The following is a 12,765-nucleotide window of genomic DNA, read 5'->3' on the forward strand; positions in this document are numbered from 1 at the left end:
AAGTCTTTAAAGAAAGAAGTTATCCTTTTAACACAGGAAAGTAATACTAATATAAATAGAAATTAAAATAATAATGGGAATGCTAGGGGTTTTGGGGGCCTATTTTTTGTCTGTTTTTTAAGATTTTATTTATTTATTCATGAGAGACACACAGAAAGAGAAGCAGAGACACAGGCAGAGAGAGAAGCAGGCTCCCCTCAGGGAGCCTGACATGGGACTTGATCCTGGGACTCCAGGATCACGCTCTGAGCTGAAGGCCGATGCTCAACCGCTGAGATATCCAGGCATCCATGTTTTTTTTTTAATAATAATAATGTAATATTGAAGTATAGGCCCATTTCTTCAAAGCAATATAGACACATGTATCAAGAGACCAGGAAAATATTTAAAACCATTGGCCTAGAAATTCCACTTCTAGGACTCTACCCTAACATAATAATCAGAGGCATGGACCGAGGTTTACATACAAAAATGTTAATTGCAGCTTTATTTATAATAGTAGGATCTGAAAACTAAATATACAAAAGTAGGGGGAAAGTTACATGAACCATAGTCTGTCCAGCTTTTTTTTTTTATGCAGCTCTTTATATTAATGTTGATAAATTTGATTTTTTTTTGTTGATTGGATTTTTTTATTAAAAAAATTTTTTGTTCTTAGAAAGTAATACAGTTGACCCTTGAATAACATGGAGCCTAAGGGCACTAACACCTGTGCTGTCAAAAATCTGCATATAACTTGACTTCTGCAAAATATAACTACTAATAATCTACTATGGACTGGATGCCTTACTGATAACAGAAACAGTTAATGAACATTTATTTTGTATGTTATATGTATTATATACCATATTCTTACAATAAAGTAAGCCAGAGAAAAGAAAATGTTATTAAGAAAACCACAGAGAAAATACATTTACGGTACTGTAAAAAATGTGTGTAGGTGGACCCACACAGTTCAAACCTGTGTAGTTCAAGGGTCAACTGTACATGTAAAAATGTCAAGAAGTACAGAAACATAAAAAATAAAGGTACAAGTTGCTCTGTGTGATTGCTATGAGGAAAAGGGAGGTTTCTCTTTCCACTGGGGCTGCCAAGCCTGGAAAATATGAATATGGGGCTGCCAGCAGCCATCCTCCCCACAGCAGGAAGTGAAGTCACCTCGGGATGAAGCCAAGCTCTGAGAAGCAGGCTGAGAACTAGGGAGAAGGAAGGCTTGGGGAAGTGGGTTCTGCTGCTGGTCCCTTGGGACTCGGTTTCTGCAGATCATCTTTTGACTCTGAGAGCCACTTCAGCATCCTTCCCATTAAATCAGCTAATAAACAGCCTTTCTGCCTTGACTTCTAACTGAATGAGTCATGACTAATCCTGGGCCAGCTGCTTTGTTGGAATCAAATTATAGTGTGTGTGCTATAATTCTATTCTAATGATCAATTAATTCTTCCAACAACATGAAATGAGGTCCATTTGGCATGAAATGGGCTTGGTAAACCACTAAAGGCCCCTAAATAATCACCTTTCTTCATGGCCACGAATCATCCTGGGAATAGGCATCAAGTTCACAAAGCATAATGTCTGGAATATGTATCTTTCCTTTTTATGGAACTTAAGCCAGCAAGTATTCATATTTAGTTTTATGTCATCTCCAACATATTTTCTCCACATCCATAATAAAGGCTTTGGGGTCATAATCTACAACACTTCGAATATGCTGGGATATAACTTATCTGGGTCTGATGATTTTTAATCCATTTAAGGCAAGTTGGTGCTTCTTACCACTGCACCTATCTTGGGTTTCATTTCCTCTCAACTGCTATTTCCCTTATTCTTTACAGCCTGAGGATCATTTTCTTTGATAGAAAAAAGACATCAAAATAGACATTGGGTATTTGTTTCCTTTCATTTGTATGGTCCCTTACCACATATCATATGGTCTCAAGTAAGGGATTATCTCTTTCTTTTTTCTTCTAGCTCTTAATATTGGGCATTAAAAATACCTTCTCCTCCAATTAAAAAAAAAAAAAAAACCTTTGTGGTTAAACCTCAGTGTATTATGTGCTGCCTACTTCTTGATCTCCCCTTTCACATATGTGGCTCTCTTTTATACTTTCCTTTGTTCTGTGTCCTGTCAACCCCAGCCCTTTAACATCCTGATTTCATTGGGTTTTGGGCTCTTTGAGTGCACTCTTATTTTTTCCTCAAACAGATCTTTGGAGTTTATAGGTCAGAATCTGTTTCTAAGCATTAGAACCTTATTCCTCTGAAACCATATCCCTTAAATCACATGAATGTAAAAAACACGATCTATTTTTTTTTTTTTAGTTAAAAAATTCCTACTTATGACAAAGTCTGAATCATAAAGAGAGTGCATTATGGCAGAGACTGCTGGCTCTCCTCTCCCCCCTTCTCTGTTGTTTGCCCAGCGACTTCAGACCACCTCCAGACTGGGTAAACCTTCTCTGCAATCTGGTAGCAACCCATGCCTTCTCCAACCAGGTGCATTCTCCTTTCAAATTTGTCCTTGAGTACTGGTCCTCAGCCCTAGGTACCATATAGTGTCCTTATGTCTTCTGGCTACCCTTTTATCACAGTTAATGCTTGACATCCACCTTCCCTTAAGCAAGACAGAGAAGTCAGCAAAGGGAGCAATCATCAATCAGTGTCAGGGGGATGCCTTAGGGGTCTAGCCAGCTAGAGTAGAAAGCTCTCAGAATGTCTAAGAAGGAATGGTGGGGTTGATGGAGGAGGGGGAGGCTTGGTGAGGGAATGACTGCTCAGCGTGTGACCCTGTTGGCCACAGGCAACTGTGCACAGGCCATTGAAGGGTTTGCCAAAGAAGTATGGGCAAGTGGCTGCCTGCAGGCTTCACAGGACTCTGGTTTCTGGGTTAAGAGGGCTGTAGGAAGGTTATTGCCAAATTTGGGCTGTAAGGTCACAGAGGAACTGGGTTTGAACCTGTGGCTGGGGCAGACCCCACAGGATGTACTCAGGATCACACTCCCAACTCTTGTACTGCTCTAGAAACTGCAAGGAGCTTCTTCCTCCAGCATACTTTACTCAGAAGGCTTAACTTGGTGCCCGCTTTGAAGGAGAAATGCTCAAAGTAATTGCTATTTATCACAGAGCCTATGTCGAAGTGTGTTCAGAGCTGAGAGGCAATGCCTTGATAACTGACACAACGACATATGCTCAAAGTGTTTAGGATTTACATATGGGCTTTCGAACTCCTGACATTGGGAAAGCCTGACTGCAGATAGCCTATGAACAGACTAAGAATTTAAGTTTTTATCATGGGAAGTACCCTGATGAGTTATGCATGCTCATTACTAGTCTAAGACAATTCAGAAGGCTATTAAGTATAAAGTGAGAGTCCTTCATATCATTCATTCATCAAAGATAAATACCGTTTTAATAATTTGGGGTCTTTCCTTCCAGGCTGCTGGCAAATAAAAATATGATTAACACGAAATGAATGCCATGAGGACTCCTTTTAAACTTTTAAAAACTTTACCAAGAATCACTATATTTTTCTGGGTCAACGTACACAATTCTAATAAAAACTTGTCACAGCGCGGTGAGCTTCGGGGTGGCTGGCCCCGGACGTATTTGGAATTCGGTCCCCCCTGCCCCTGCGCTCCCGCGGCCTCTAGGAAAAAACTGCTAAAGCTCCGTTTTTTACATACAAGGTTCTCTCATTTGGCGTCTCTTCTGGTTCCTCCACGGCTGTTGGCAACCCCAGACCCGGGCTGGAAGAGGGCCTCCGACGCCTCCGGGAGATCCCCGAAGCGCCATTTAGGGTTGGGCGGTTGACCAACCCCACGCTCTGCCCCCACTCCTCCGAGCGACCTGCGGGTGACCTCTGCCCTCTCCACGCTGACCTCAGTCTCGCGGGGCACGCCCGGCCCCGCCCCAGCCGCCCAGCTCCGCCCCAGGCCCCGCCCCCAGGAATTACGTCATCCTCCTCGCCCCAGGCCCCGCCCACTGGAGACCCACGCCGTTCGCCGCCCTGGATCCGCCCACTTGGCCCGGCCTCCACGCTCCCGGAACCCGCTCGGCGCTTCCCTCCAGGCCCCGCCCACCGGAACCGCCGGAGCCCGCGCGGCCCCCGGCTCCGTCCACCCGGAACTGGCACCGCCCTCCCTGGCGGCGCGCGCCCGGAAGCTGCGTCGCTCGCTCCACCCAGGCTCCGCCCGCCGGGTCCCTGGCTCCACCGCCCGGGAGGGAACTGCACCCCCGCCTCAGGCTCCGCCCGGGAGGCCCGCGCCGCGCGCCGAACGCCGGCTCCTCCCCCGAAGCCTGCCCGCGGGGCTGGTGCAGTCGCTTCGCCTCAGGCCGTGCCCGGGCCCCAGCCAGCCCGCCATGGAGGGGGATGTCCCCGCCGCCGCCGCCGCCCGCTACCAGCCGGCCAGCCCCCCGCGGGACGCCTGCGTCTACAACAGCTGCTACTGGTGAGGGGGCGCGGGCGCAGCCCCCGGCATCCCGGCTCCCGCGGTCTCGGCGTCGCGGCCGGGCCCCGCCTCTTCCCGGCCCCTCCCTGGGGGCGCTCTGGGTCTCGTCCGGCGAGGTTCCCGCGTGGGGGCTGAGGGAGCGGGAATGGCAGCCCTCGGCCCTTGAGAGGAGCGCAGGCACGGGGCGGGGGCGGATTCCCAGGGGGTGGGCTCGGTGGTGCATTACTAATGCCCGAAGCCTTTCGCTTGGACTTTTGTCGGCAGATCTCAGTGCCTGGGGGCCAGGAAAGGGGAGTTGGAGGCGGAGGGTGGAGCGCAGAGAACCGTTGCGGATTATCCTGCTGAAGCCTTTGTGGTTTCCCCACTGATGTGAAAGGTCATTTTAATTTTAGGAAGAGAATGGGAGAGCGGAGATTTTGCAGTAACTTTCCAAGGTCATCGGCTAATAGCAGCCAGGAATCCAATTCAGGCCTTCTTGTACCAGAAACCATGAGCTTAACCACCATGTTGTCCTGATCGTGCCCATTGTATTTACATAGCACTTGCTGTATGCCACTTGTTTGTTTGTTTTTTTTAAGATCTTATTTATTCGGGGGGGGGGGCAGGCTCCCTGCGGGCCCGATGTGGGACTCGATGGATGGATCCCAGAACTCCCGGCAACAACCACTGAGCCACCCAGGTGCCCCCCCAAACACTTTTTTTTTTTTAATTTTTTAAAAAATTTTATTTATTTATGATAGTCACAGAGAGAGAGAGAGGCAGAGACACAGGCAGAGGGAGAAGCAGGCTCCATGCACCGGGACCCCGACGTGGGACTCAATCCCGGGTCTCCAGGATCCGCCCCGGGCCAAAGGCAGGCGCCAAACCGCTGCGCCACCCAGGGATCCCTTTTTTTTTTTTTTTTTAAAGATTTATTTATTTATTCATGATAGACATAGAGAGAGAGGCAGAGACATAGGCAGAGGGAGAAGCAGGCTCCATGCAGGGAGCCCGACGTGGGGCTTGATCCCGGAACTTCGGGATCGCGCCCTGGGCCAAAGGCAGGCACTAAACCGCTGAGCCACCCAGGGATCCCCCCAAACACTGTTTTGATTGGCTTATGTAAACCAATTCATTTGAGCGGGGGTAGGTGTTATTGTTACCCCCGTTTTAAAGATGAGAACATCGAAGCACAGAGGGTGCAACTAATTTGCATAAGGCCATCCTGTCTAGTAAGTGAAGAAATGGGGATTTACCTGCAGGGTTTGGCTCTGGAGTCCACACACTATCCCCTTGGCCTAGGCCACCTGTGTGACCAAATCACCACTCCTACCTCTGTCTTTTTCGCTCGTACACTTGAGTAATTAATGACTTCTTCCCCAACTTTCAGTTGCAAAAGAAACCTTAGGCCCATCTAAAACTACCTTTTCCTCCTTTAGCTGGCGGTCAAACCATGTCACCAATTTACATCTGTTCCGCTCTGACTGCATGTCAGGGCTAGTGTCAAGTGTTTCCATCCATGGCTCCGAGATAGGTTCTGTCATTTACCTCATTTTATTAACGAAAAGAATGAGCCACAGACAAGCCATGTCCAAGGTCACACGTGTAGCAAGAGGCAGGGCTGAAATTGGAACTGTAGTACAGGAGTCCATGATTCTTAAAGACTGTACTTTAGTACTGCCTTACCTCTCACCTAAATCCTATTAGTTTTTGTCCCTAGCACCCATTCATTATTTTACTTGTTCATCTGATGTTTATTAGGCATGTGGACTGTGTGATATTACAATTGTGGGCACTTGGGAGACAGCAGAAAATAGATTCCCTAGTTAAGATCTTATGGTTCTTAATATTTTGGTTCAGGGAAAGCAGGCAAAACCACGTAAAACCATGTTTGGTGTTAAGTGCTATGAAAAAATAAAGGTAAGGGATGGTGACTCACTTTTATAATGGATATTTAGGGAAGGCGTTGTTGGTAAAGTGGTATTTGAGCAGAGATCTGAAGAAAAAAAAACCGGTGGGAGCTTTGTGGATATTGGAGGAAAATCATCCCAGGCAGGGGAGCAGTGGTGCAAAGGCTCTGAGAACGAAGTGTGCAGGAGTATTCTAGGAACAAGGTGGCTCGTACAGCGAGAGTGCAGTGGTCTGCTGGAAGAATGGTCGGAATGGATATCTCTTCAATAGATGGCCTCCCTTAATTAAGTTCCTTCAGCTGTGGGCTGAGCCCTCCTCGGCTGTCAGGGGCCTGTTCCAGCCCTTCCTTATAGGACTCTGCCCAGATCTGTTTCCTATTCCCTCAGGTCCTAAACCTTAACTGGCTTCACACTGCTAAAAGTCGTTCTAAATTCAAATGAGCCATAGAATCACTTGGGAGCTTGTAAAGTGTGCAGATCTTAGGGTTCTACTCCAGAGAGTCTTGGTGTGTAAACAGTACAGTGGAGGAGTCTTACACTCGTCCATTGATCACGTTTTCAGGAATATAGGCATAAACAGTAAAGTCTGTCTCCTGAGCATATTCAGAGATCTGGTCACTTGTGTTTCTGCAATCTTATTTTGAGCCTGCCTTCTATGCCCTAACCCAGGGTTTCTCACCCATGGCTTTATTGACATGTGGAACGTGCTAATGTTGTGGAGGGCTGTTCTGTGCATTGTAGGCTATGTAGCAGCATCCCTGGCCTCCACTCACTAGAAGCCTGTAGCACCCTGCCCCAATTTGTGACGAGCAAAAACGTCACCAGATAGTGCCAAATGTTCCCTGGGGGGCAAAATTGCCTCAGTTAAGAACCACTGTTCTATCTTGTCTTAATCTATCAGATAGTGTACCTTATTATGTTTGCTCCTGCAGGTTTTTATAACTTGGAATAAGTGCCTCCTCTCTGTGTCTTTTAGCTTCTGTCAGATGTTATTTATCTGTTCAGACCCAGCTGAGTGATAATAGTGGTAACCAGTATTTGTGTGGCACTAGGTGGTTTGCAGAACATGTCTGATTCTCTTTGTACTCTTCAGATGTTGGTTGAGCTCCTCCTGTGTGCCAGGGATCCTTACCTTCATGCTTCTCTGATCTCAGCCCATCACCAGTAATCCTTGCAGAATCTTGACCTTAATGCTGCGTTGTTAGTTTTTCTGCTACAACAAAGTAATCAACCAGTAGGTTGGAACGTTATTATCACAATCCCCCCCCCCCTTTTTTAAAGATTTATTTATTTATGATAGGCATAGAGAGAGAGAGAGAGGCAGAGACATAGGCAGAGGGAGAAGCAGGCTCCATGCCAGGAGCCCGACATGGGGCTCAATCCCGGACTCCAGGATTGCTCCCTGGGCCAAAGGTAGGTGCCAAACTGCTAAGCCACCCAGGGATCCCCCCCCCTTTTTTAAAGAGGTGCTAGGATTCATACCAAATCTGGGTTTCTTCCTATTCCACCAGTAACCCCAGCATTTCCAAGTATAAGTACCCCCCTCAACCTTTTAAAAGTAGGCTCCATGCCCAGAGTGAGCCCCATGCAGGGCTTGAACTGATAACCCTGAGATCAAGGCCTGAGCTGAGATCAAGAGTTGGATGCTTAACCGAATGAGCCACCCACCCAGGTGTCCCCAGGCCCCCTTTTTTTAAACATCAAGTTTCTTGAGATCCTCCTACATGTTATTAATTGTACTCTTGGGAAAAAAATTGATAATAAAAAGGGGCTACAAATTCAGTGACTCTTAGTTTAAATTTTTATTTCTCTTTGTAACATTCACACATATTTGAAAGATAATAGACAAAGTTTGTCCAGCCACGTACATATTCAGCCTGCCAACAGTACTTGGGGTACACACAGATTCTTAAAATCTTTGTGTTAACCCTGTGCCCATCCTTAGGCCTGGGGGAAGGGCAACACAAGGAGAAACCCCTGACCTATATGCCCTCCATCTTCCTGTGCCCCTCAAAATCAATGACGCTTCCTTCTGTGCATCTTTTATGGCCTTCTATGATGCTTGCTTATTTATGGATCTGTATGTCTTCTCTCACTGTCTGCAAGCTCTAATTTATCATTACATTCTCCAACCACTTAGCATGGTGCTTTTATATCATGGGTTCTTGATGTCTTTGATCAACTCAAGAATGTCTAGAGGCTGGACAGACATGTCTTCTAAAAATGTGGTCTTAGAACATCCAGGGTTTTTTTTTTTTTTTTTTTTTAATTTATTTATGAGAGACACACACAGAGAGACACACAGGCAGAGGGAGAGGGAGAAGCAGGCTCCATGCAGGAGCCCAATGTGGGACTCGATCCCGGGTCTCCAGGATCACGCCCTCGGCTGAAGGCAGCGCTAAACCACTGAGCTACCGGGGCTGCCCAACATCCAGGTTTTTTAAAATGTAGCTAATACACGTCATATGTCATGTTGAAACTGTACCTTTTTGCTTACCCCATACTACATAGCCTATGGAAGTAGTAGCAGTTTCCTGTTTTTACCTCTGCCACTACTTTTTCTGTTAAGATTTCTTAGGTATCTTATAGAAAAAAATCATAGGAAAAAAATACACTTCATTTCGGTGCTTTAAATGTAGTCGTGCAGGTAGACAAGGTCAAAACTGCATTGAACGTGTGTCATAAAATGGTGGTAGTCCTTAGTGCCGTGTATGCCTTACTTTATTTTCAAGTGGCATAGTGTAGGTGTTTGGAAATTAGACTTTGACAGTTGAATCATGAGTATGAGCAGAGTGTTGATGCAGGTTGTTTTGAACGAAGGTGCTATGTGCCTCATTGAAAAAAAATAATCCAGGGGCTGAGCTGTGAATACTGCCAGCAGTGAATGTTTTTACCTGTGTGGGAGTGTGCCTGTGGCCACCAGTGTGGCTTGGTTTGATGCACTTGGCATTGCTTAGGTGGTTCTGACTACTGTTTTAAATATCTAAAGGCCTGTCATAGAGACATTTATCTGGGGCTGAAATATAGGAAGGTGGATTTTAATTCAGTATGAGAAAACTTTCTAAAAGTCAGGACCTCTGTTGTACCAGAGGGATGTAGGGAATCCCACTCAGAGTCTCTCTCCAAAAGAATTCCTAGGCATATCATGTAACTGCCCTCAGTCCTTTCCAGCCAGAAGCCCTCCTACCCAAAACATTATTCTTGCCCCTTTCCTAAGGGGAGCAGTGAACCAATATTAACTAAGATTTTTCAAGTGTTTAAAATATGATTATCCTCATTTTACAGGTAAGAAAAGTAGATACTCAGGTCAAGATGTTCAAAGCTTCTTACCTTGTTTAAGTGGCTGAGTTGGAATTCCAGCTGTGTCTCGAGTCACTGGACCCAAAGCTGTGGAGTATTGATGTAGCATTTTATCAGTTATAAAATGCCTCCATTTGCAAACACTGCTGGGGCAGGTAACAACTGCTGTGTTTGGAGAGAGCTCAGCACACAGTATAATTTGGGTAACACTTTGTTGGGGATATTTTAGAGGAGGGTCAGGCATCAGCTAGTTATTGAATGAGGTGGTGTTTAAAATCTCTTCCAACTTTTTAATATCCTCATCAGTCTTCTGTTCAAATTTGAAAGACACAGAGAGTCATTGTATAATTATGTTGATGAAACTATTATTTTATTTCAGTGAAGAAAATATCTGGAAGCTCTGTGAATACATCAAAAACCATGACCAGTATCCTTTAGAAGAGTGTTACGCTGTCTTCATATCTAATGAGAGGAAGATGGTAAGTTGGTGACTGATTGCAGAAAGAGAACAAGAGATTTAGGGTGATAGTAGAAACTAAATATAATATATGGGGTCAGTGCTGTCCTAACGTGCTTTATAAAATAAAATAACATTTTAAAGTTTATTTTTGAATGAGATTTTTTTTTCCCCTCATTTCAGGGCACAGTTGAGTTAGAAAAGTTAAGTCCCTTATTTGTAGGTCAAGAAATAGATGATGGTGTATTTACACAAGTTAAAGCTTTTTAAATTCCTTAGACTACAGCCATGTACTCTCAGGTTTGAAGTAAAGATGTTTTTGTCTCTGGAGTTTAAATAAAATTATGATAAACTTACATGAATTATTAAAAAAGCAAACCCTTAAAAAAAAGCCCTTAATATTTTGTAAAGCACCTTTTAAATTTTTTTTTAAAGATTTAGATTTTTAAGTAATCCCTACACCCAATGTGGGGCTTGAACTCACAACCCCGAGATCAAGAGTCACACACGCTACCAAATGATCCATCCTGGAGCCCGTAAAGCACTTTTGTAAGCATCATGTCATGCTAATGGAACCATGATAAAGTAGGCAGGGTTCAGATGGCTGTTTCTGTTTTATAAAGGAGGAGATAGAGACTCAGGGAGCTCCCATAACAATCTGGGAAACTAAGACTTGAGAATCTGCCAGGTCTTCTGATTCCCTGTTGAGGTCTCTTTCTACTCTCCAAAGAATATCAGATAATGAATTCTTGCATTTTCATTGTTAAGAATGCTTGGAAGGATTTAGATTTCTTCATTCACATTGATTGTTGGTTGCTTAGAAATATTTTATATTTTATTTATTTTTGAATTTTTAAAAATATTTTATTTATTTGAGAGAGAGAGAACATGGTAGAACATGAGTGGGCAGGGTGGAGCAGAAGAAGAGGGAGAAGCAGATTCTCCACTGATCAGGGAGCCTGACTCAGGTCTTGATCCCAGGACCCTGGGATCATTACCTGAACCAAAAGCAGATGCTTAACTGTCTGAGCCACCCAGGCGCCCCTATATTTTATTTATGTATTGCTTTAAGGGAGATAGTAATGGTTTAACTGAAGTTGTAGCTTATGAAATTGATTATATTTTGTAGATACCTATCTGGAAACAACAGGCAAGACCTGGAGATGGACCTGTGATCTGGGTAAGATGGTTAACACATAGAGCCTCTGGTGCATTAGTACTTGTAATCCCTGAGTGGTCTTTATGTTTTGGTAAAACAAAAATGATAGGGCAGTAGAGAATGGCTATCATAATTATTGGTAATTGACCTCTTGGGAATAGATGTTCTTTTGTCTAGGGTAGTACTTACAGACATGTTTTCATTTAATTTTATTCTTATAGGAAAAATTTTATTTTTTAATTATTATTTTTTCAGTGAGCTCTGTGCCCAATGTGGGGCTCAAACTCATGACCACAAGATCAAGAGTTACATGCTCTACCAACTGAGCCAGCCAGGCACTCCGTAAAGATTTAAAATCGCTGATGGGGCAGATATATTTGTGATCTCCTAGACTATTATCCATTTAACAGTGGGAGGAACTTTAGCAATATCTAGTACAGCTGCACATTAGAATTATCTGGATATCATATTAAAAATACAGGTTTCTGATTTAATCGATTTAGAGAAGGACTTAGGAGTTAATATTTTTAGCAGACTCCTGAGTCACCATGACTAGCATTTAAAAAACCCAGATCTACTACAACCCTTTCATTTTTCAAGTGAGGAAACGAGCCCAGAAGACAAAGCAAGAAGCTCAAAGTTATCTGATTAGTGGCAGGACTGCATCTTAGGCTAGGGCCCTTTACACATGTATGTGTTACTTTAACCTGTCCCCTTGAATACTTGTCTATGCTAATAACATGAAGATAAAAGAAAAACTCCATTTGTGATAATGTAATGAACATCTTGTTTCTGATACTTACTTAAAATAAGTATCACTTAAATCGCCTTCATTCATTCACTCATTTAACCTGTATTTATTGAGTGCCTATCATATGCTAGGCATAAAATAGATGAAAGTCCCTGGCCTCACAGAGCTCATGTTCTTGCTTCCTTTACCAGCAGGTAATGTGCTATGCTAACATTAAATCCCAAATCCCAATTTGGGGGTTAAGTCCCAGTCCTCCCATTGGTGGCAGTGTGAGCTGGACATGTTATTTACCCTCTCTCTTCAGTGTCCTCTGACCAGTGACATTGTAAGTATTAAGTGAGATAATATGTGTAAGGCATTATCCTGGTACCTGGTACAGCATCTGGTACTGGTACTCAAGAAGCATTAGCTTTTCTTGTTAGCAACAATGGCTACATAATCCCTATTGCAGACTGTCCGTGTGCCCTAGAAGTCATCCCCGTTGCTGAACCACTCAGCTGACTTTGAGTCATAGTCTTTCTTCTCGTTTTAGAGAAATGATCTGTAGTCATGTCCCCCTTACCCAGCATCTCATGGCAGCCCAGAGTGGGGACTCCTGTTCCAAGAAGTCTCCCAGCACCCTCCAGCAGATGTGTCTTTGCCTCATTGCTGCCCTGTGGTAGGAAATGAGGACCTTGAGTGGATAGAGACACCCAGTCCCAAGAAGCTGATCACCTTCTAGGTGGAGTTCCCTCCCCCTAGCCCAGCTTGGTCTCATCCTGGCA

At 44.4% G+C, this 12,765-nt stretch overlaps 2 protein-coding genes across 5 annotated transcripts in view; one reads left to right on the forward strand and one right to left on the reverse strand.

Moving 5' to 3' along the window:
- The window catches only part of ATAD2 (ATPase family AAA domain containing 2), a 74,515-nt gene extending 70,687 nt beyond the window's left edge, over nt 1–3,828 (reverse strand). Inside the window, exon 1 of the mRNA XM_038555442.1 lies at nt 3,681–3,828. The gene's annotated coding sequence lies outside the window, so the exon portion shown is untranslated. The remainder of the gene's footprint in view (nt 1–3,680) is intronic.
- The window catches only part of NTAQ1 (N-terminal glutamine amidase 1), a 64,900-nt gene that overhangs the window by 33,973 nt on the left and 18,162 nt on the right, over nt 1–12,765 (forward strand). For 2 of the 4 annotated variants that reach the window (XM_038555445.1, XM_038555447.1), the window contains exons 3-4: nt 10,014–10,113; nt 11,221–11,271. In XM_038555445.1, coding sequence (XP_038411373.1) covers nt 10,014–10,113; nt 11,221–11,271 — 151 coding nt within the window. Of the gene's footprint in view, nt 1–4,264; nt 4,446–10,013; nt 10,114–11,220; nt 11,272–12,765 lie in introns of those variants that run through there. The other 2 variants (XM_038555444.1, XM_038555446.1) reach the window with 2 other exon arrangements.

This window comes from Canis lupus, chromosome 13 (assembly GCF_011100685.1).
Source record: "Canis lupus familiaris isolate Mischka breed German Shepherd chromosome 13, alternate assembly UU_Cfam_GSD_1.0, whole genome shotgun sequence".
NCBI lineage: Eukaryota > Metazoa > Chordata > Mammalia > Carnivora > Canidae > Canis > Canis lupus.